This window comes from Hyperoodon ampullatus, assembly GCF_949752795.1.
Source record: "Hyperoodon ampullatus genome assembly, chromosome: 11".
In the NCBI taxonomy this organism is placed as follows: domain Eukaryota; kingdom Metazoa; phylum Chordata; class Mammalia; order Artiodactyla; family Ziphiidae; genus Hyperoodon; species Hyperoodon ampullatus.
This window is the reverse complement of record NC_136924.1, coordinates 4865586-4886336: the sequence shown is the minus strand read 5'-3', so window position 1 is coordinate 4886336 and position 20751 is coordinate 4865586. Positions and strand designations below refer to the sequence as shown.

Below are 20751 nucleotides of genomic sequence, written 5' to 3'. Positions count from 1 at the left end.
GCAAGAATATACAATGGAGAAAAGACAGTCTCTTCAATAAGTGGTGCTGGGAAAACTGGACAGCTACATGTAAAAGAATGAAATTAGAACACTCCCTAACACCATACACAAAAATAAAGTCAAAATGGATTAGAGACCTACATGTAAGACCAGACACTATAAAACTGTTAGAGGAAAACTTAGGAAGAACACTGTTTGACATAAGTCACAGGAAGATCTTTTTGATCCACCTCCTAGAGTAATGGAAATAAAAACAAAAATAAACAAATGGGACCTAATGAAACTTAAAAGCTTCTGCACAGCAAAGGAAACCATAAACAAGACGAAAAGACAACCTTCAGAATGCGAGAAAGTATTTGCAAATGAATCAACGGAGAAAGGATTAATCTCCAAAATATATAATCAGCTCATGCAGCTCAATATTAAAAAAACAAACAACCCCATCCAAAAATGGGCAGAAGACCTAAATAGACATTTCTCCAAAGAATACATACAGATGGCCAAGAAGCACATGAAAAGCTGCTCAACATCACTAATTATAGGGAAATGCAAATCAAAACTACAATGAGGTATCACCTCACACCAGTTAGAATGGACATCATCAGAAAATCTACAAACAACAAATGCTGGAGAGGGTGTGGAGAAAAGGGAACCCTCTTGCACTGTTGTTGGGAATGTAAATTGATACAGTCACTACAGAGAACGTTATGCAGTTTCCTTAAAAAACTAAAAATAGAATTACCATATGATCCAGCAATCCCACTACTGGGCATATACCCAGAGAAAACCATAATTCGAAAAGACACACGCACCCCAGTGTTCACTGCAGCACTATTTACAGTAGCCAGGTCATGGAAGCAACCTAAATGCCCATCGACAGACGAGTGGATAAAGAAGATGTGGTACATATACACAATGGAATATTTCTCAGCCATAAAAAGGAATGAAATTGGGTCATCTGTTGAGACATGGGTGGATCTAGCAACTGTCATACAGAGTGAAGTAAGTCAGAAAGAGAAAGACAAATATCGTATATTAATGCATATATGTGGAACCTAGAAAAATGGTACAGGTGAACCGGTTTGCAGGGCAGAAGTTGAGACACACATGTAGAGAACATACGTATGGACACCAAGGGGGGGAAGCAGCGGGGGTTGGAGGTGGTGGCGGGATGAATTGGGCAAATGGGATTGACATGTATACACTGATGTGTATAAAATTGATGACTAATAAGAACCTGCTGTATAAAAAAATAAAATTAAATTAAAAAAAATTTTTAAAAGATAGTTAAATTCTACACTGATGGTCTGTTAAACCTGAACTAGTTATCTCTCCATATCTGCAAAAGTCCCTTCCTTTTTTCTTACTTCAGTTAATGAGATCCACCCTCACCATCATTCTAACGAGCACTACCTGTTTCTCTGAGTCTTTCCATGTGATTTCCTCCTGTGCTTTGAACATCCTTCACCCTTAAGGGCCATGGTGACACGTCTCCATCCACATGACACCTCTTAGTTTTCCTTTGAGGAAAAATGAACAGGTTCCTTCTCTATGCATCCAGATCATTTAATGCATTCAGCTTATTTAGCTGTCCAAGAGTTTATCTTTTCACCTGATTTATGATCTGATCTCAGTAAATGTTGGGACGATTTTGTTCAAATGTCTGGTCTATGTTAAACAGGTGTTTCTTCCCTTCAAAGAATGATGTAAAACTTCAACTCCACTGCATATTTTAACAAGAGGGTGTCTGATCACTTACGATGCTATATACTAAAAACATCAATAACTTTATTATTCATTATAAAGTGAAAGTCTCAATGTGGCTCAATCAGTGGAATCACTTCCTTTGGATGGCAACAAAGTGGGTTTTCCTTTCTCTCTTTTCCAAAAGTGTATAGTGATGAATATAAAGCATTTTAGAATGAAAACTGGACTGAGACAGAAATTTCTAAATAGTTTATTTCTAGCCTTCCTTTTTTCCCCTTTGTAATTATAGTTGATTGCTCACATTTATTTTTAAGGTACATATTCTCTAAGATGTCTATAATCATGGAGCTTGCAGTGCTGTCGCCAAGGACAACTATGGACTCCCTGTTTTAGTTTTGGCCGTGGCAGGGAGTGTGGATTAGAAAAATAATTAGAAGTGAGTTCCAGAGATAACCAACTATAAAATCGTTTGATAATCTGAAATATTTTCACATAGTCTTTTCATTTTAAAGGTGACCTAATAGAAGATAACTTAAGTTTTGAGAATCCCTATTAAACCTTCAGAAAGAACCTGGAAAAGGTAGATAGCATCAAGAGATGAATTTGAAGTTTGTTCCTCTAATTTAGTAGTTTTCAGTTTCCTACTCTTCTCCCAAAGAGAAGATTGGGGCTGGAGTAACTCTTCAGAGGGTCTTGGGAATAAGATGATCAGATAATATTTTATTGATATTTTCCACTTTTCAACAATGATACTTTAAAACGTGAGAACCGAACTCAAATTTCATTTACCTACAATGAGCCATTCAAGATAATGATGCCCCAAACATAGGCTGACCACGTGAGATTCCAGTAATGTAGTCTATGTGAGTTTCTTGTGTATAAGAGGCTGGATGGAGTCAGTATCTCTTCTAACTGTTTTGTACATGCCTCTGAGGCTAAATAAGCTATCAAGGTCAGACTTGAAATGCTTCAAAATAAAGTGATCAAATGATCAAATATTGTGTCATAATACTGGCGTTGCTCCGTGTTTTTCCAACCTAACTTCCTAACGACATCTGACCTGTTTCCAAATTTCTCCTGGACACAGGCCTTATTGAGAATCTCACAGCTTGGCAACAAATCTCATCAACCAGCCTGACCTTCTACTTGACCTTCTAGGCAAGGCTCTTAAAATTTTTCCACTAAACCAGTCTTTTGCTTCCTCACATTGACACAGTTAATCTCACATTATCTAGCTATAGTTGCTTTGAACACAACCCACTCTCCAACCCTTCGTATGTGTCTTGAAATTTTGTGAAGTTTTCTGCTGAAAGAACCTGGCCAGTCCTGGTTCTAACTAAATGAACTGAATTCATCAAACCCCCGTAGCACAAGTAACTTGAATCCATAAGTAACTTACAGATTCAAATTATCCTATGCCCTAAAAGGCTAATGAATATATTTTCTGAGTCTAGTGATAAATTTTTAAAAACACTTCTAGATGATAAATATTTAACCTGAACTAGGAGTTAATGTAAAGACCCAATTCAACTAAAATTTTAGCTTCTACATTATCTATTTCCAGAGAGTTGGTTTTGAATTTTCTAAGTTTTAACATTTAAGTGTCTATTCATCTAGTCATCCAAAAAAGCAGTTTCACAGAGGTAAGCATGAGCAAACCCTAGACTTTATAGTTAGCATAGAATCAAGATCTGAGCTCCACTGCTCAAACAAAAATATATTCCTCTGTCATGCTCTGACCTTCTAACAAGACTAATCTACCACACCTTAACATATGTTCTAATTGCCTCTGGCACTACAGATATAAGGAAGTGATTTGAAAGTCTTCTAATTATCAATGAGTATATAGCCTTAGTAAATTTGCAAGGATTTAGCAGTAGTTGTGTAAAAATTTCATTCATAAAAATATAGATGTGCAGAATTCTTATCATTTTGATGACCTTTATTGCAGCATAAGAAAATAAAACCCTGAACAATAATTTGAGTGACACTTTTTTTCATTTCTGATACGAATGGTACGTAGCTAGTACCACTCTAGATGCACTGAAAAGAAGCCATTTCATCACATATAATAGATGCTTCAGGGCATTCGGTCTTAATTCTTTTAAAGAATCTTGGTGGAAAAGTACTAGTTAAGGGACAAGGACCTGAAATCCAGGTAAAATTCTTGATCAAACTATGTCACCATCACAGTCTGTTGAGCCTTAGGTACAGGGGATACCTAGAGATAATGTCACCCTCTGGGCAGCATTACTGACAATTATCTTAATTACTCTTATTTATAGACTTACTGTTCCATAACACATGGTCTTCTGGCAGCTACAGGGAATGCTGTTAAACTCCTGGGAAATGCTGCTAGACTGATCTTCATTAACTAACTTTTATCATGTGAGCCTAGTGTCAAAAAACTTTGAATGGCTCCCTGTTTCCAAGGACCAGATTCCTCAGATATCCTTCAAGCCTTGGTTCCACATTTCCCTCCACATTCCTTCTTTTTCCCTTAATGTCTCCCATAATTTCCCTCCTTGCTGTTCACACTCATGGTGTTCCTTCCTCTATGACACGTGGTCCTCTATCTCTCCTGAATTAATTTTTTTCATCCTCCCAGAGCCTGACAAGGCTCCTCTTGGCCACCTCTCCTCTAAAACTAATGTAGATAGACTAACAGACATAGAAAACAAACTTATGGTTACTAAAGGGGAAAGGGGAGGAGGGAAAAAATAGGAGTTTGGGATTAATATAAACACATTACCATATACAAGGGAGAACCAACACGGACCTGCTGTATAGCATAGGGAACTATACTCGATAGTTTGTAATGGCCTATAAGAAATAATAGATATAACTATTCTGTAACTATATATATAACTGAATCATTCTGCTGTATACCTGAGATTAACACAACATTGTAAATCAACTATACTTCAATAAAAAACAAAACGAAACAAAAAACCACACACACAAAAAAAAACCCAACCCCCCCTGCCCCCCACCAAAGCTAGTGTGAAAATGCAATGGTTCTCTGGGAGAACACTCAGGACATTGTCCTGTTATATTTCTAATTGCACCTCATATTTTATGCCTCCTGAGTTATTCATACATGTCTTTTCTTCCTTTTATTTTTATTTGTTTATTTATTTTTACCAGGCTACAAGTATATAAAAGCAGTGTTTTGGCACATACATTTAGCAAGAGAATCGGTGTGACTTGGCATCTGGAAACAAGGAAAAAATTTAGAACATTATTCAAGGGAGTGATTTTGGTCTATAAACCTAACTAAAATTTTGATACAATTTTCAGGCTATTAATGCCATATGATTGTTGAAAATCACACACTGAAGCAGGAGTCTTGGATCTGAGTCCTAGTTTAGTTTATCTCTTTCTTTCTTTCTTTTTTTTTCTAGTTTATCTATTTCTTAAGTAGATACCCAAGCACATGCACCCAACTTGGCCTTTGGTTCTTCATGTGTTAGCATCCTACCTTGCTTCCCAATATACTCATTCTTAGCTTTAAATTTTTCAGTGGTCCTTATTTTCACCTGAAATTCCCATATAGTTGAATTATATTTGTATCATAATCTGTCACCTACTAGAATATAAACTCTATTTTATATTATAGCTGGTTATAAACTAGCATATAAGTATGTGTGTGTGTATGTGTGTGTGTATTTCACTGCTGAATTCTCAGTAGCTAGAACAGTATCTCATACACAACAGAAATTCATTATAACTTTGGTGCATAACTAAATGGACAAAGGAACCTTGGAAGTCTAGGACAGAGTTTCAAAACCTCTGCTTTATATTCTCTGCTCTTTTTTCCCAGGATTGTTGGATCACCAGGGAACAATATGCCCTTTTATCTCAGCTCCCTGAAGAAAACGGCTTTCCTGAAATATATTAAATGTTATGCCCTCAGCTTTTAGAGAAATGTCTATTTGAACAGAGAGTTTGTCTTTTGTTATTTCATGACCCCAATTTAAGAAATTTTACAATAAATTTGTCCTTGAATTCAGTGTCTGAAAGTTTGTCTCTTCAATCTAAATTATGCTCTTCTGGTCAGAAAATGAAAACTAAACATGCCAAGCAATCTCCCTTTGTGCCTTAGCTTCCTTGAGATCAATTCAGTTCAGTGAATTTCTACTTTGGGGTGGTAATTACCTAGGCTCAAGCATCTTGTTATATACATTCCTCTACTGGTTTTCACTAGATTCTGTCATTGAATTGTGTTATATCATAATCCAATAAACTTTATAAGATTCTCAAAACCACTCTGGAAAGAAGCAAGTTATAAATCTCAGATTACTAAAATAAACATTGTTAAATAAATAATATAATGAAATAAACATTGTTAATAAAATACAATGCTAATGTGAATGTTAAAAATCCTAATGTTGATAAAATAAAATAAGCATCGTTTTGTGTGTATACATATTTCAATTAAAAGAGCAACCATTCTACTTTCAGTTAAAAAAATGGCAAGGGCAATTGCAGACATCATGATATCTTCTGAGAAAACTTTACAATTTTGGCAATGTTATTTCAAGGATAATGTGCAAACAATTATATAATTCTTTGTATTATGGAGATGTATTCTAAAATATTCAGGAATTTTCATAGACATTATAAATTAACAAACATGTATATATTTCCAATTTCTATGAGAAATTTGCCTACAAATAAAAAAGAGCTGAAGGAAACATGGAGAGGCAAAATATATAAATTTTGATTTTTTAAAGATATTGAGACTTAAATACTAACCATGATTTCTAGCAATATGCCTGGCATATAACCAATGATGAATTTGGTTTATCTTACATTTTTTAAGGAAAAAGAGAGAAATATAAAGAAAGGTAACATTTGTTGACTATCCACTACCTGTGGCATATTACAGTATCTCACTCCTCAGAATGATTCTACAAGGTAGTTATTATAACTCTCACTTCTATAATGACAAAATTGAGGGTTACGAAAGGGAGATTCTCCAGCTCTTGAGAGACCTCGCCGAGATTCAAACTTGAGGCTACTGGACTCCAACATTTATAATCTTTCCCACCTGTATGCCCTTAAAAAGGCCTTGTAATCCTATTTGCTGAGTTCTTATGTTACATAGTGAAATGGTAAATTGTATCCCCCCCCAAAAGATTAAGACAACATTTATGTGGTCAAAGGAGTTTGTTATCTTCTCTTTCAGAGCGGGCTTGACAGGGATGGACAGTGTTCTCTTTCATGGGCAGGGGAGAGCTATGAAATAGGAGAATGAAAGATAAGGGCAAACAGAATACAGTTCTATAATTATACCAGGCAACTATAGGAATATTCGATTTTCTCTTTTGGTTTAATTGGACTGTTCAGTTTTGGTATTTTTTTAACTTTAAAAAAAGTAGTAAACTGACAAAACTCAATAACACATGCTAGTTCTTTAAAGCCAAAGCCATATTTTACAGAACTGAAGCCAAAATCTAAGGCATCCCTATGGAAAGATATAGGAACTGATTCTATATCAGTTGAAATTATCCAAAACTATTTAGATATGGATCTCTTTGAAAATTAGATGAAAACTATGGAAATCTGCTCATATTATGCACATATGCCATTTTTACAAATATTTCCACACAATTTTAGAGACTTTTTAGACACTCATCCAAGGACTCAGGTTAGGGCCACCAAATTAATGGCAGGGAGGTAAGTTACTGGTCGTCATATGGAAAGTGTCCAGATCCTTTCTATCCAGTGTGGACCTTTTGATATTTCTGCCTTTGTGAACCAAATTCTCTGTTGCTTTTTTTTTTTTTTTAAACCATTCCTTCTTCTACTCCATAAAATCCTTCACGTTTATTTTAAAGCTTTTGATGTAGCTTAGCTTTACTTCAAAGACAGCATCCCCAGATGCCAGCTAGTCTTGTTACTCCAAAATTATGCAAGACTGTTCCTTGTCTCGTGGATACTGTAACATAAGGCCCCTTACTTTACAGAACCCTAACTTCTGTTTCAGACCTTCTTCATGAGTATCTCAGATCACAGCCATGGTCTATAACTGAGCTTATAGACCATGAATTTGTGAAAATTCTTGTCAGAGTGCAATTCTCATCAACTGCATTAAATTATTCCTAGAATATTCTAACTCTTCTCCTGTTTCTTTTTCTTAACATTTGGTATTCTTTCAATAGTTCCAGTCAGAAGTAAAATAACAGACTGCCTGAAAAGAACGTGTGTGTGTGTGTGTGTGTGTGTGTGTGTGTGTTCCAATATAGGTTAATCTGAATCATAATTCTTTAAATTAAAATCTGAAAAGAAAAGGTATTATCTTGCCATTGTTCCAATTTACTTTAGAATGGATCCTCTCAGTATTATTTCTAAGGAGCTGCATCTCAGGTATTGTTTAAACACCCTATGCAACTTCCTATCTTATTTCAAGCCCCAGTGGCAATTCCTGAACATACCTTCTGTTCCGCTGTCATGGTTAGACTTTGCAGTCGGCCAGTCATATTCCCTAAACTCTTTTCAAAAGCTGCTACGAGGTGAGCCTGTGAACAAAACGGAAGGAACATATCTTAAATGTCAGAACCTTACATGGATGGATGAAAACCCTTCTCTTTACAAAATGCTTAATTTTAGGTATTCTTACTCTTTAAATACTATGACTGTCATGTCTGGCTTTCAGTGCTGACTATCCGTTAACACAAATCTTCATCTATTATTTCTAAACTTCAGCTTAAAAATCAGTGTTTCAATCTTGACATTTAATGAGTTCAACTTCTGAAAGGGAATGGCATTTTGCAAATAAAAACACCTTCTAACTTGCACATCATGGAGGATTTGACACCCAAAATACTGGATAAAGTTCTGAGTTGCCAAGTTTTTAGACTCAAAGTCCAAGAGGAGGTCGTGGCAATAGTCAATGGACGAATGTTCCTCATTTTATACCTGCATGATGACCTTTGAAGATATTGTTAGCTCCTCTGTTGAAATGATGCTCTTCCTCCAAGTGCCAGAAATCTGCTGACAGCTATAACATTATCTTTCCTCTTTTTCTACTAACAAAGAATTGAATCGAAAAGAGTTGTCTTCACTTTCCAAACTCTTTTCAATAAAAAGGGCTTTTATTCCTACTTTTTTCCCTTCCACTAAGGAAATGTAGGTAGGCCAGCTAGAAATAATATTCAGTCATATTTTATTTAAGTTTTTGTGGCTCTGGGGTTTTATTTTAAATCTCAGAGAATTATACATATTGCAGTACATAACCATAACTCTTATGATTAAGAAGTATTTGAAAATCTTATTATAGTTCTAAAATAGGCCAGTTTCTATTGACATGCCATCATGCAACAGCTTGACCCACAGAATATTATGCATGAAGAGATGTATCAACCTCTCACTGTGGCTTGATGTAGAACCACAGGTATGTTCTCCAATTTTATCGCATCCATAGAAAGATACAAGTACAGAATGTTTTACAACCTACATCTATAATAAACTATGTGTGGGGGAAGATTTGGCAAAAGATTGTTTTTTTGAGAGAAGGGAGTGAGAGGATGCAATTAAAATAAATCGCCTTGTAACTCTAGCAGAGCTGAAAGGCTGAGGTACCTATTATCAAATGGATCACAGGAGTCCTAAGAATTAGGGCGCTAGAAGTTTATTTCATTATTAGTAACAGCCAGAAGTTTATTCCATTATTGGTAACAGCTAGAATGTACAAGTTCCTTCCATTAGCATCATGATACAAAGGTGTCTTTGTTCCCAGCTCTGAGCTCATCCTGGGATGCCTTTGTTTTACTGACACTGTAATATAGAGAAAGATAATTTATAGAAGATGCTATTAATCTTCAGTCCATCAGTAAGTAAAACTCTATTCTTTCCCACCTAGCTACAAAACAGAAACAGACTCACAGACATAGAGAACAGACTTGTGGTTGCCAAGGGGGAGGGGGGTGGGGGAGGGCAGGACTGGGAGTTTGGGGTTAGCAGATGCAAACTATTATATATAGGATGGATAAACAACAAGGTCCTATTGTATAGCACAGGGAACTATTCAATATCCTGTGATCAACCATAATGGAAAATAATATAAAAAAATAATTTCTACATAACTGAGTCACTTTGCTGTACAGCAGAGATTGGCACAGCATTGTAAATCAACCCTACTTCAATAAAAAATTTTTTTTAATAACCAAAAAAAGCCTCTATTCTTTTCCACTCCCTTCTCCCTCTTTCCGCCTTTCCCTCTCTCTCAGACACACATATACACACGACCTTGAGAACTGTACTCCAAGGTTTGTTAGCAGGTTTTATCGGATAAATAACACTTTTTAAAAAACAAATAGTATCTAATAGTTCAAAACGTTTCCAATGACAAGGAATGTCATTACATCAGACTTAGTACCCTCAGAAATTAGCATAAGGTTATGTCCCACTTTCTCTATACTTAACCTTCACACTATGTTAAAGGTGAATCGAATGAAAACGTACAGCTCACTGGTTCATCGTCGCGAATATTCATGCACTCAGCAGCCAAGTCAAGAAAGAGGATTGGAAGACCCTGGAAGTCCTCCCTTGTCCCTTCCTCATCTCTGTCCCCTCCCCCTTCTGAAAAGATAACCACTAGAGTGACCTGTGTTATGATTATTTTCTTGCTTCCCTATATAGTTTGGCCACCTAAGCTTGCATCTCTAAACACTATGTTTTAGTTTGACCTATTTTTAAAACTATCCGAGTGGAATCACATGGCATGATTTTCCTGGTGACAGTTTTCTTTTGCTTAACATTGTGTTTTGAGATTCATCCATGTGGTGTGCAGCAGGAGTTAGAACTTGCTGTAAAGCACTGCTCTGTGTGATTTATAATTTATTTGTCCATGACGACCATTAGTGCTGATTCCAGTTTAGACTGTTAAAAATAATCCTGCTAGGAAGATACAATGGGTTATTAATTCTAAAGCTAAAATTGCTTGTTTTCCTCTAAAATAGAAGAACTTTGTTAATATTCACTACAAGAAATGCAAGACTCTACATAACATTGAAGAGTTTCAATTCTCCCAAATAACTGTAAGGTTTAATTGTTGGACAATGAGTCCTTGAATGTATATACTTATAGAAAATTGCTTCATTTTACCAGCTGTGAATATTTTATCAGTTTAATAGGAATTAAAAATATGACAAAGAAAGCAGGACTGTGAAGAATATGCTGCACAAATATATTGCTTATATTTGGTATCTATGAGTAAATATAAAATGTTCACCATTAGAAGGTCAGTTTTCAATCTTTGGAAAATTGTTCTTCATTAATTATTTTCAAGAACATATATAACTAGTTACAAAAGAACATTTTAATTTGAGTCACATTGTTCTCAGTGAAAAGTTGGTTAAAAGTATGTTCATGAAATGCTGCTTTAAGTTTATGTCCCCTTGACTTAGTTTATCATAATAGCTTTGTTACTTTGAAGTAAATAAAAGGGCAACTTTCGCACCAATTGGATTCATGGAAAGGCACTACAATAGGTGAAATAAAGGAAGGCATTTATACCAGTGATAATCTTTGTCACCTTACTGGAGAAAAAAATGGAATGTAAGACTGATTAAACTAGAGGAAAATATATCTTGTCTAAAAACTTTATAAAATGATAACTTTAAAAGAACTGTGGATTTTTAGGGGGACTGTTAATCATAGTTTACATGGTTCTGACTTTTCTCTTAGCAGCTGCATAATTTTCAAGCCACAGTAAAGTTGTATCAATATGTTGATGAATATTCCCTACTTGTGTTAGGTGAAGTCTGTGAAGGTAATAAAATAGACAAGATTGAATATTAGTTAAGGGAAAATATTTTTAATACATATTGTCTTTAGTTTTGGAATCACATAACATAATCTGAATAGACATGTAAGGAACTGTGGTACTAAAAAATAAGATGGAATATCATTATGAAAAATGCCTGCATTGCATTTGTTCATTCAGAATTCAGTGACAGCCCATCAACCAAATAAAAAATACTCTTTACATAGATGTATATGGGGATAGATAGACAGATTAGATAGATAGACAGAAATAGATGACTTTACATTTGAAAATCAATAGTTAGATGAACTGAAAATGACTCTGAAACTATCATAAATAAGATTTCACATTTCTTTTACTGTATAAAATTGTCTCTTCAGTGTCTGTTATTGTTAATTATGTGCAAAATAGTTTTTCCTTAAAGGAGATGCAGAAAAACAAAAGTAACTGCCAGATTATATAAAAATATTAAATAGAGCAAAGATATAGGACACAATCCCAAGGAAAATAACACCTGAGAGATTTGTGGTTAAAAGACTTATGCACTGAAAGGCAAAAAAACAAAACACACAAAAAACAAAAAAAAACTTTTCTTGGTTACACATTCATTCAGCGATATCTTTGAAAAGTGGTAGCAATAACTAGCCTTAGTGCCCATTTCCAGATTACCTAAGGGCTGAGATTTGTAAGAAATACATTAAATGCATCCCACCTGGCTTGGCAGAATGAAGGTATGGGTGAGAGGCCAGGGGGCACCTGGCTGACTGTCTGATGTGACTATACATTCCCGGGGGCCTTGGACTGTGTGGCTCCTGTTCTCTTCCTGTTTGTTGGTGGGGTATTGATTCAAAGAAGGCCAGGCAATAGCGCTGGCCAACATACCCTCTCTCCTTTCTCCAGACATCCTAGTGGACACAGCTCTATAAAGAGGCTTCCCAGGCTTTCTGCAGCTCTGCTCAGAGAACTTCGCAAGGGGAGGGGAAGGCTCAACGTATCTTCTACTGAATGGAGGTCATATTCTGTCAGGCAAATGAGAGGTGAGCTGACTGAATAACTTTCTGAGTTACCACTGCCCCTTTTAACAAAGGGGGAGAAAAAGCAGAGAAACAGATGTTTCAAATTTAAATATTAAAACCCAGATTATTGTCCGGACTCCATATAAATATAATCATGCTGCCAGGTCCAAACATGTGACACATCAATTACAAAAAGAAAAAAAAAAAAACCCAAAAGCCCAAATTAAGGAAAACCAATTAAGTCCTGATAGAATTATTCATATATTGAGTAAAACTGAATAGCTGGATCTTAAAATGATTACTAAATAAACGATAATAATAATAGTTAATGATATTTTCTACAGAACCAAACATTGTAATCTGTCTTTATAAATCATGGCTATTACACTTCTATACAACAATGGTCATTGTAGTGATCCCATTTCACCAAAAAGTAAAAAGTTTACTTGTGGTCTGAATAAAATAATAAATAAAAGGCATATCTTTACCTCCGAACAGGAAATGTACAAGATTAAAAAATTTTTTTCACTTACATTGAAGAAACTCTACAGAAAAATTTTTCAGTCTTATAATTAATTTCATTTCTGTACAAGTATATTAAAATATATGCATATATTACATACATCAACAGAAGTTAACTCAGAGGCAATGACGTGAAACACACTCTGAAAGAAATTTAAATGCAGTATTTCTTAGAACTGAGAAACCAAGTGTTTTCTCAAGTAAATCCTTTGATGACTTATAATGGTGCACTGAATCTAAAGTGACACTTTAAACTAAGTGCTAAAGAGAATGAGTTCAAGATGGTTTGCACCTTATAAATAATTCAAATTTCTGAATGTGTAAAGGAGATTATATCCTTAAAGATACAAACGGACATAAATATGCAAGACTCCATCCCTAGTAATTATAATGATACTATTAAATGTTTAAAATAGGACTGACCTTAAAATTATTTTGTAAACATTTATACAGGCATCCACTTACACAAGTTCTTAGTTACTGCAATAGTTTTAAAGTAAATTTTGAAAAACTGCTTTGTAAAAGAATAGAAGATAATACATATCTTCATTACCTGAATCTTCTGACTTTTATCTTTTGACAGTTTCAGCAATACATTTATCTGATGGTGAAAAGCTTTAACAATCCATATCACCACCGAATAAAAAAAGCACTAAATGGTGAAATAAGATTTAAATTCCCAAGAAATTAAAAACTAGACATCACTTTTAAAAATTGTGATAGATCTTTAGGTGTTTAATTTTTAAACTTGAAATAATTATAGATTTGCAAGAAGTTTCAAAGAGAATACAGAGAGGACTCTTGTACCCCTTTATCGAGTTTGCCTCAATGGTTACATTTTATAAAATTATAGTATAATATCAAAACCAGAAATTCATTATTGGTACACATATGAAGATTCACACATGTAAATAACCACCTTTCATCACCACAAAGCTCTTCCTATTGCTACCCTTTGTAGTTACAACCACCTCTCAGGAGAGAGGTGACCACCTTCCTTAAACCCTGGCAACCACTAAGTTGTTCTTCATTTCTATAATTTTGTCATTTGAGAATGTTGAATAAATGGAATTATATAGTATGTGACCTTTTAAAATTGGTCTTTTTTTCACTAAGCTTAATGTACTTGAGATCCAGCCAAGTTGCTGTGTGTATTAATAGTTATTTAATTTTACTGCTGAGTGGCAGTCCATGGTATGGATGTATCTATCGGAGTTTGTTTATCCATGGACCTATTAAGAGACATTTTGGTTGTTTCCAATTTTTGCACTATTAAAAAATAAAGCTGCTGTGTACAGGTTTCTGTGTGGGTCTGAGGTGATTTGAGAATATTTCTAAAATGCATTATGAAGTAAAAAAAAAAAAAGAAAAAGAAGAAGAACATACCAAATAGGATATATATCAAGCTCCCATCCACGCGCAAAATGTACTACTAATGATAACACAGATGTGGGCAGGGAAGGCTGGAGATATTTGGATAGTTTTTCCAAGACTAGCACTTTTTAAACAAATTTATCAATTTGGCACTGATTTTTCTAATTTTATGTTTCTTACTTTTTTTTCTTCATCACCCCCTAGGGAGACATTATAGATTTTTTTTTTTCCTAATTGTCCCCTTCCTTCATGGCCATTTTAATGTCACAGATATGCTGGATACCTGTTTATCTACTCTCTATATATCTGTGCTTTATGCATAAAAAGAGTACTTTAAAAAAAAAAAAGAGTACTTTTTTTTTCCCACCATAAGAAACACTATTCATGCTTTGACGATCATATCAATGCCCAGCTGAGAATACATAGTCCATAGTCGTGAAAACACAACAGTGAAAATAGTGTGGCATGTATGACTTGAGAGAAGTGGCAGATAGCCAATGGCTGACATCTTTGTAAAATGTTTGGTACCTTTCAAAACAGTGGCGTCGAGTTGTCCCCCAGGACTGTCCTCCTATGTTAGAACTTGGTTTCTTCTGTGTGTATATGTGTGTGTGTGTGTGTGTGTGTGTATGTGTATGTGTATAAGCCTTTGCAAATGTGTACTGTATATATGTATTCAGGGGTATACAGAAGAACAATGTTGAAAGGAAACACAAGAAATCAATAACCAAGAATGGGAATGGAAATCTCAGAGGGAAAAACAAATATATATCTTTTATTAAACACTTCTTTTAATTTCAGTTTTTCTTTTTAATACAATATACATGTACATTTGTCACTTGGTATCTGTGGGAGATTGGTTCCAGGACCAAAATCCATGGATGCTCAAGTCCCATAGTTGGCCCTCTGCATCTGGATGTTCCACATCCAAGGGTTCAATCAACCATGGATTGTGTATGGTTGACCCTTAAACAACACGGGTTTGAACTACGCGGGTCCAGTTATATGCAGATATTTAGAAATGCGTGGATCCACTTACATGCAGATTTTTAAAATATCCATGCATAAGTGGACCTGCACAGTTCAAACCTGTGTTGTTCAAGGGTCAACCGTATTACTTTTTAAATGGAGACAGTATAAACATTATTGTGTAAAAGCCCAAATTCCATTATGTATAGCAGCCATTTATTAATCCAACAACTGATATGTAAGTCCGTGCAAGAGACATTTACAAAATAAAACAAAACTCTGAGTAATCATTCAAGACATTTATATCTTTACTATCCAGCACATAGGGTCTGTCATTGAGTCTTCCTCATTGCAGACAAACACAACCCAGTGTGTTCCAGCTTTTACACTGCAATATGTCCTCTGGGTACAAATTCAGGAATCTAGACAGGAGTGCTTTATACTACTATACATATAGCCTATAGTATAAAATTTAGAGTGGCTTCTGAACTATTTAAGAATTATTCTTAGACAAAAAATATGGGTTAAATAGTACTGTTCTCTTCCAGTATTGTCTAAACAGCTCTCTAAAACCTGCTATTATTTTAAGAATCCCCTGACAACATCTATAAAAAATAAATATAGCCAATCCCAAATTCATTTGATTCTCCCAAAGTTAAAAAGATAAAGTCAATTCAAATACAGTGCTAAAATGAATGCATTGTGAGTGAAATGACTTACTTATATACTGTGGAAGGTACTGGATTGGCCAAAAAATTCGTTTGGGTTCTTGATGGTATGGAAAAACCCAAACAAACTTTTTGCCAACCCAATATATTGCACAATAACTTTTATTCTTAAAATATCTCTTATTTAAATCATACCCAGTGGGCCCACATTTGCTCACTCTTGCTGTGTTAAGCTTTGCTGAGCAGATGGAAGAACTCCACGAAGAGCAGAGTGGTGAGGCAGGGAACAGGCCCAAAGCCACCCAGTGGAAGTGAGCAGACTGATGTTGAGTGAAGGTGTCAGGACATATGGCAAAATAGCGGGAGCTTCCTCAGCCCTCACTGCTGCTTCTAACACTGTTGTTCCCTAGGACCAGGCACAATGCCACATGTTCGCCTTTATTTCTGCTCCTACTCTGAGTATACTCCAGGGCACATTGAAAGATCTTCAGGAAATGTTAATATAACTGATGGTTTTTGCCATCCTCAGCTGCTTAAACTGCTATAAGGAGACTACCAAGGTTTTTGAGAGAACTGTAGCTCATTTATAATATAGCTAAGAAACCCAAATTTAGAGAATTAACTCGCTGCTTAACTAATTGTCCAATAAATTGTGCTGAAGGAGACAGGGCACAAGAATTTTTTATACTCCACAGTTAATCACTGTCAACTCCTCATTGTCTTGGAGCTGAAGAAAGTCTTACGTATGTGGGGCTGGGTGTCGGTAACAATGAGAAATAAGAAAAGAAATAAGACTTGTAGCTTTTTACTAATGTTTCCAACTTTACATGAAACAAAAAGCCATTTTAACCACATTGTGATTCCTCATCAATGTGGATTTACGTTTGATTACCCAGCCTGCAGGAAAGTCCCACTATTCAGTGACTTAAAGTCTGTATAATTTTGGACATTTAAAGTTTGTGAGTCTGTTACTAAAATTATCCCATTTACTATATAAACATCTGTTTTAATATATCAAAAAAATCAAAAGTGACTTACATTTGCTGAAAGTTGAGATGTGAGAGTGGCAACTTTTTCCTGTGATGCAACGAGCTCTCTCCGTAGTTTATGGATTTGCTGAATGTAATAAAAAAAAATCAAATCAATATGCTAGTAGATTTTAACTTAAAACTAAGAATTCAATCCAAAAAAGCCAATACTATAATTAGCTCATACTACCCCCTACTAAATATACATATATATTTTTTCTGGGTCTTTTAATTTTTCTATCCATTTTTTGTATGTTTATTTTTATTTCCAATACTTTGGCAACTTCTCAGAAGCTGTAGAATATCCTGCAGTCACTGAAAGTTGGCTCCAATTCAACAGTTAATGATTCCATATTTGAAAATAATTTTATTGGCTGGAGTTTTAATTCCTAACACTCAGAGAAGCCTTCCCAAGTCTTTGTTATAATGCCCTTTATTCAGTGAGTTACTATGAGCTCTGGACAGAAATGTTGTTATAGATTATCCATAGTTTCAAAAAAGGGGAAAAATTAGTAATACTGTAAAAATGGCTAGATAAACCACCAACATAAATATGCTAAACTGTTTTCCTGTTTGGTTAGGTCTACATTCAAATAAAAGTGAACCAGAAAAAGATGAGAGTATATATCATACTTAAAATTTTAATTTAAGCACTTTCCACAGTTTAATCTGCATGTTTCACGTTTCCATGAAATATAAACAGTGATTAGTACGGTTAAGATATTTATAAGCAACTGAGACTAAGTCTACAAGTATACTTCTGGTCTCAAGGGATTTTAGCTACTTAGGTGCCAAACATTCTACTCTGATGATTCTCATTTCTTCAAAAACAAGTCTTCTATTGTTGTAGTTAGACTTTCAAAACACTACCTTAGTTTGAAAGAGCATTCTTGACACAGCTCATTAACTGTCTTTTTTTTTTTTTTTTTCCTACCCATTAGATTTTTGTGGAAAAGAAATGGTGGTAAATACTGAAAAGACTCTAAAAAAGAACTAAACTTTAAACTGGAATTAGAGACAGGGGACATTTACATAATTTTAGTAAATGTGATTCCATTTGACTCTGTCCTTTAAAAAAAGAGATACACCCAGACCCAAAGAGCATTTGAGCTGCATTCAAATGACGATGACCGCAAATGGTTCCAGAAAGCAGAGAACATCTATTTTATTCTTAAAACAATACAAATTAAAAGAGGCTTTCAAAAATTAATAGTCTATTACATGATCTGATTTCCTTTAAAATAGAATCTAGGAAAACTTAAAGTAATATAAATCATTAAAAAAGAACCATAACCTACTATGGGGCATAAATAATTAAAGGGGAGGTGGATAACTACTAATACGGCAAACAGATGTGGTATTTCTATGCCTTAGTAGCTAAACGTATTGCGGTCGATGGTAGAATTTTGCCATGTCCGTGAGATGTAAATTGTTTAGGTTTTTCAAAACCGTACTTACTCTTTGGTCTAGCAATTATAAAGATAAAATTGATATAATTTACACTTTTCCAATTATTTTAAAATACAGCACAAATTTTACTTTAAAAGGCTAATAAAATAAAACGTCAGAGGGAAGAGTTCCTTTGCAGAGGCTGTTACCAATGCATTTTTCTTTGCTCATGGTAAAACCAATCAAATAGTCATTAGCACACCTTGAATAAAGGCCTAATTAAAGTCTCCCTGCTCTCCTTGGCCAGGACAACTCTTATACAAAGGGAAAGAAAAATAATGTTCTCTCCAGGCTGCAATCTGATTTGTACGTGATTGCGATGAAATATTTGTGAAATGTGCGTGATTAGAACAATATACTACACTATACATCAAGTGATTAAAAGCAGCAAAGTCCTGGCACCAAACAATAGATGGGCTGGGATACTGGTAAATTGTGTTGTGGAGGTCTAGTGCCTCAAATTCAATACTTGCCTTAATCCTATGCACTTACTCTAACAGGCAGTGGGGGAAGAGACTATAATATAATAGACCACACATTCATTCATTCATCCAAAGATTTGTACGTGCGTACTACTAGAGACAACTTATTAGATGTTGAGTTAAGACTCCAAGCTAGAACGTGAGAAAAGAGTTTGCTTCTAAAAATTTCGTTTCATTTTCTTTTAAGAGGAAATATCCAAGACCATTTATCACTAGCTGGGTCACTTCTACTAGCAGTGTTGGAGAGTTACGGGTTGTATCACAGAGCCCTCTAGTGGTCGAAACACTAATTTCATCATAAATGTAAACGAAAACGGTCAAATGTAAAAATGCTACAAGGTTTTTACCTCTGAATGAGCCTTTTCTTCAGCCTGTAAAAGAAAAAAGGAAAAAGAATTTAACTATAAATAATTAGTGTCAATTCATTCTATAAGTATAAAAGAATAAAATAATTATACTGTGTATTTAAAATGTTATTTTGGTCTAACATAAGAACATGGTAAAATATATGATATTATTAAATTAAAACAGTAAAAACAGGAACCTGTAGGACTGCAAATGAATATTTTGTTATATACAAACCTAATGGTATTTTTAAAATATCAGTTATTTCATTTATGGATATGTACTATGTCTTGAAAGCAAAGGATAGAATTAAAAAATGGTGTTACCCTAAGATCCAGACCATAAACAACAAAAAGAAAAGTTATATATATAAAAAAAAAAAGTTATAAAATTATACTTTAAAAAAGATGAGTGCAGAAAAAAATAATAGAGTAGATCTTTTTTCATACAGATTTTAGGAAATTTATACTCTAAGAAATTACAGAGATTTTTAGCCAAGACCTAGGAGTCGGAATTTTATTCTGTGATATATAGATCACAAAGAATGCCAAATAAGACTAGAGGAAAAATATTGACCTGTACTGACAACCACAGAAAATCTGCTGATTAGTTTCTATTTTATTTGCTTTTCTTAATGATCATTAAATAAGTTTATTGGGCTCCAAGTCAGCAAAACATTAAAACACCCAGTGGTAAGGTGGTAATAAAAGTGGCTGACAAACATCGGCTCCACAGATAATGGAAATGAGCACTGCTGTAGGACCTCGAGGGGTGTTTTGGCCTCGGCTGTAGAAAACTCCTAGCTCTGTTTTTCTTCTTCACATTGGGCTGCAAAATGCCAGAAAATGAATTATGTGTGCCATTGTATTTGGGAAGCTCCCTCATTCTGGAAAAAGCTGGAGAATGCATAATATTGCTGAACATTACAAGTCTGTTCATTGCCTTGAGCAGATCCAAAGCTGAAAAACAATCTCCTATCTCCTATCTCTCCTTTTGAGACATTTCCTGATTGACACAGAAGTACCTAAACCACTTTTTATCTCTTCTTTTCCTCCAGAAAACATAAACTAAAACAAAGTAAAATAACCCTCAGGATATTTTTTATGCATAAGCATCTCTTTTAAACTGGATTTTTTTCTATCCTATATTTTCTTTATTCTTAAAAAATATGTATAGTTATTAATATAGTGGTTAAATGAAGAGTGGTTAACTAGTAGAATCCTAATAGCCTTTATAAGAAAACTGTTTTAAAAACAAATTCTGACATAAAGATTTAATGTTTTATATCTCAACTTTTTAAAGTGAAGAGTCAATATTTTTAAGTTATAATAATTTCAATGTTTCATATAAAGTTTGCTTTTTGAATCAGACAGAATGAAGGAATTTTAAGATAAAAATTTCATGGATCAAAAGCTGGAG

General features: G+C 34.5%; 1 protein-coding gene across 3 annotated transcripts in view; it reads right to left on the bottom strand.

The window, feature by feature from the left end:
* The window catches only part of NAV3 (neuron navigator 3), a gene marked incomplete at both ends in the record, with an annotated part of 371484 nt that overhangs the window by 51434 nt on the left and 299299 nt on the right, over nucleotides 1-20751 (bottom strand). For all 3 annotated transcript variants that reach the window (XM_079715629.1, XM_079715630.1, XM_079715631.1), the window contains 3 exons: nucleotides 8148-8231; nucleotides 17067-17144; nucleotides 19335-19358. In XM_079715629.1, coding sequence (XP_079571755.1) covers nucleotides 8148-8231; nucleotides 17067-17144; nucleotides 19335-19358 — 186 coding nt within the window. The remainder of the gene's footprint in view (nucleotides 1-8147; nucleotides 8232-17066; nucleotides 17145-19334; nucleotides 19359-20751) is intronic.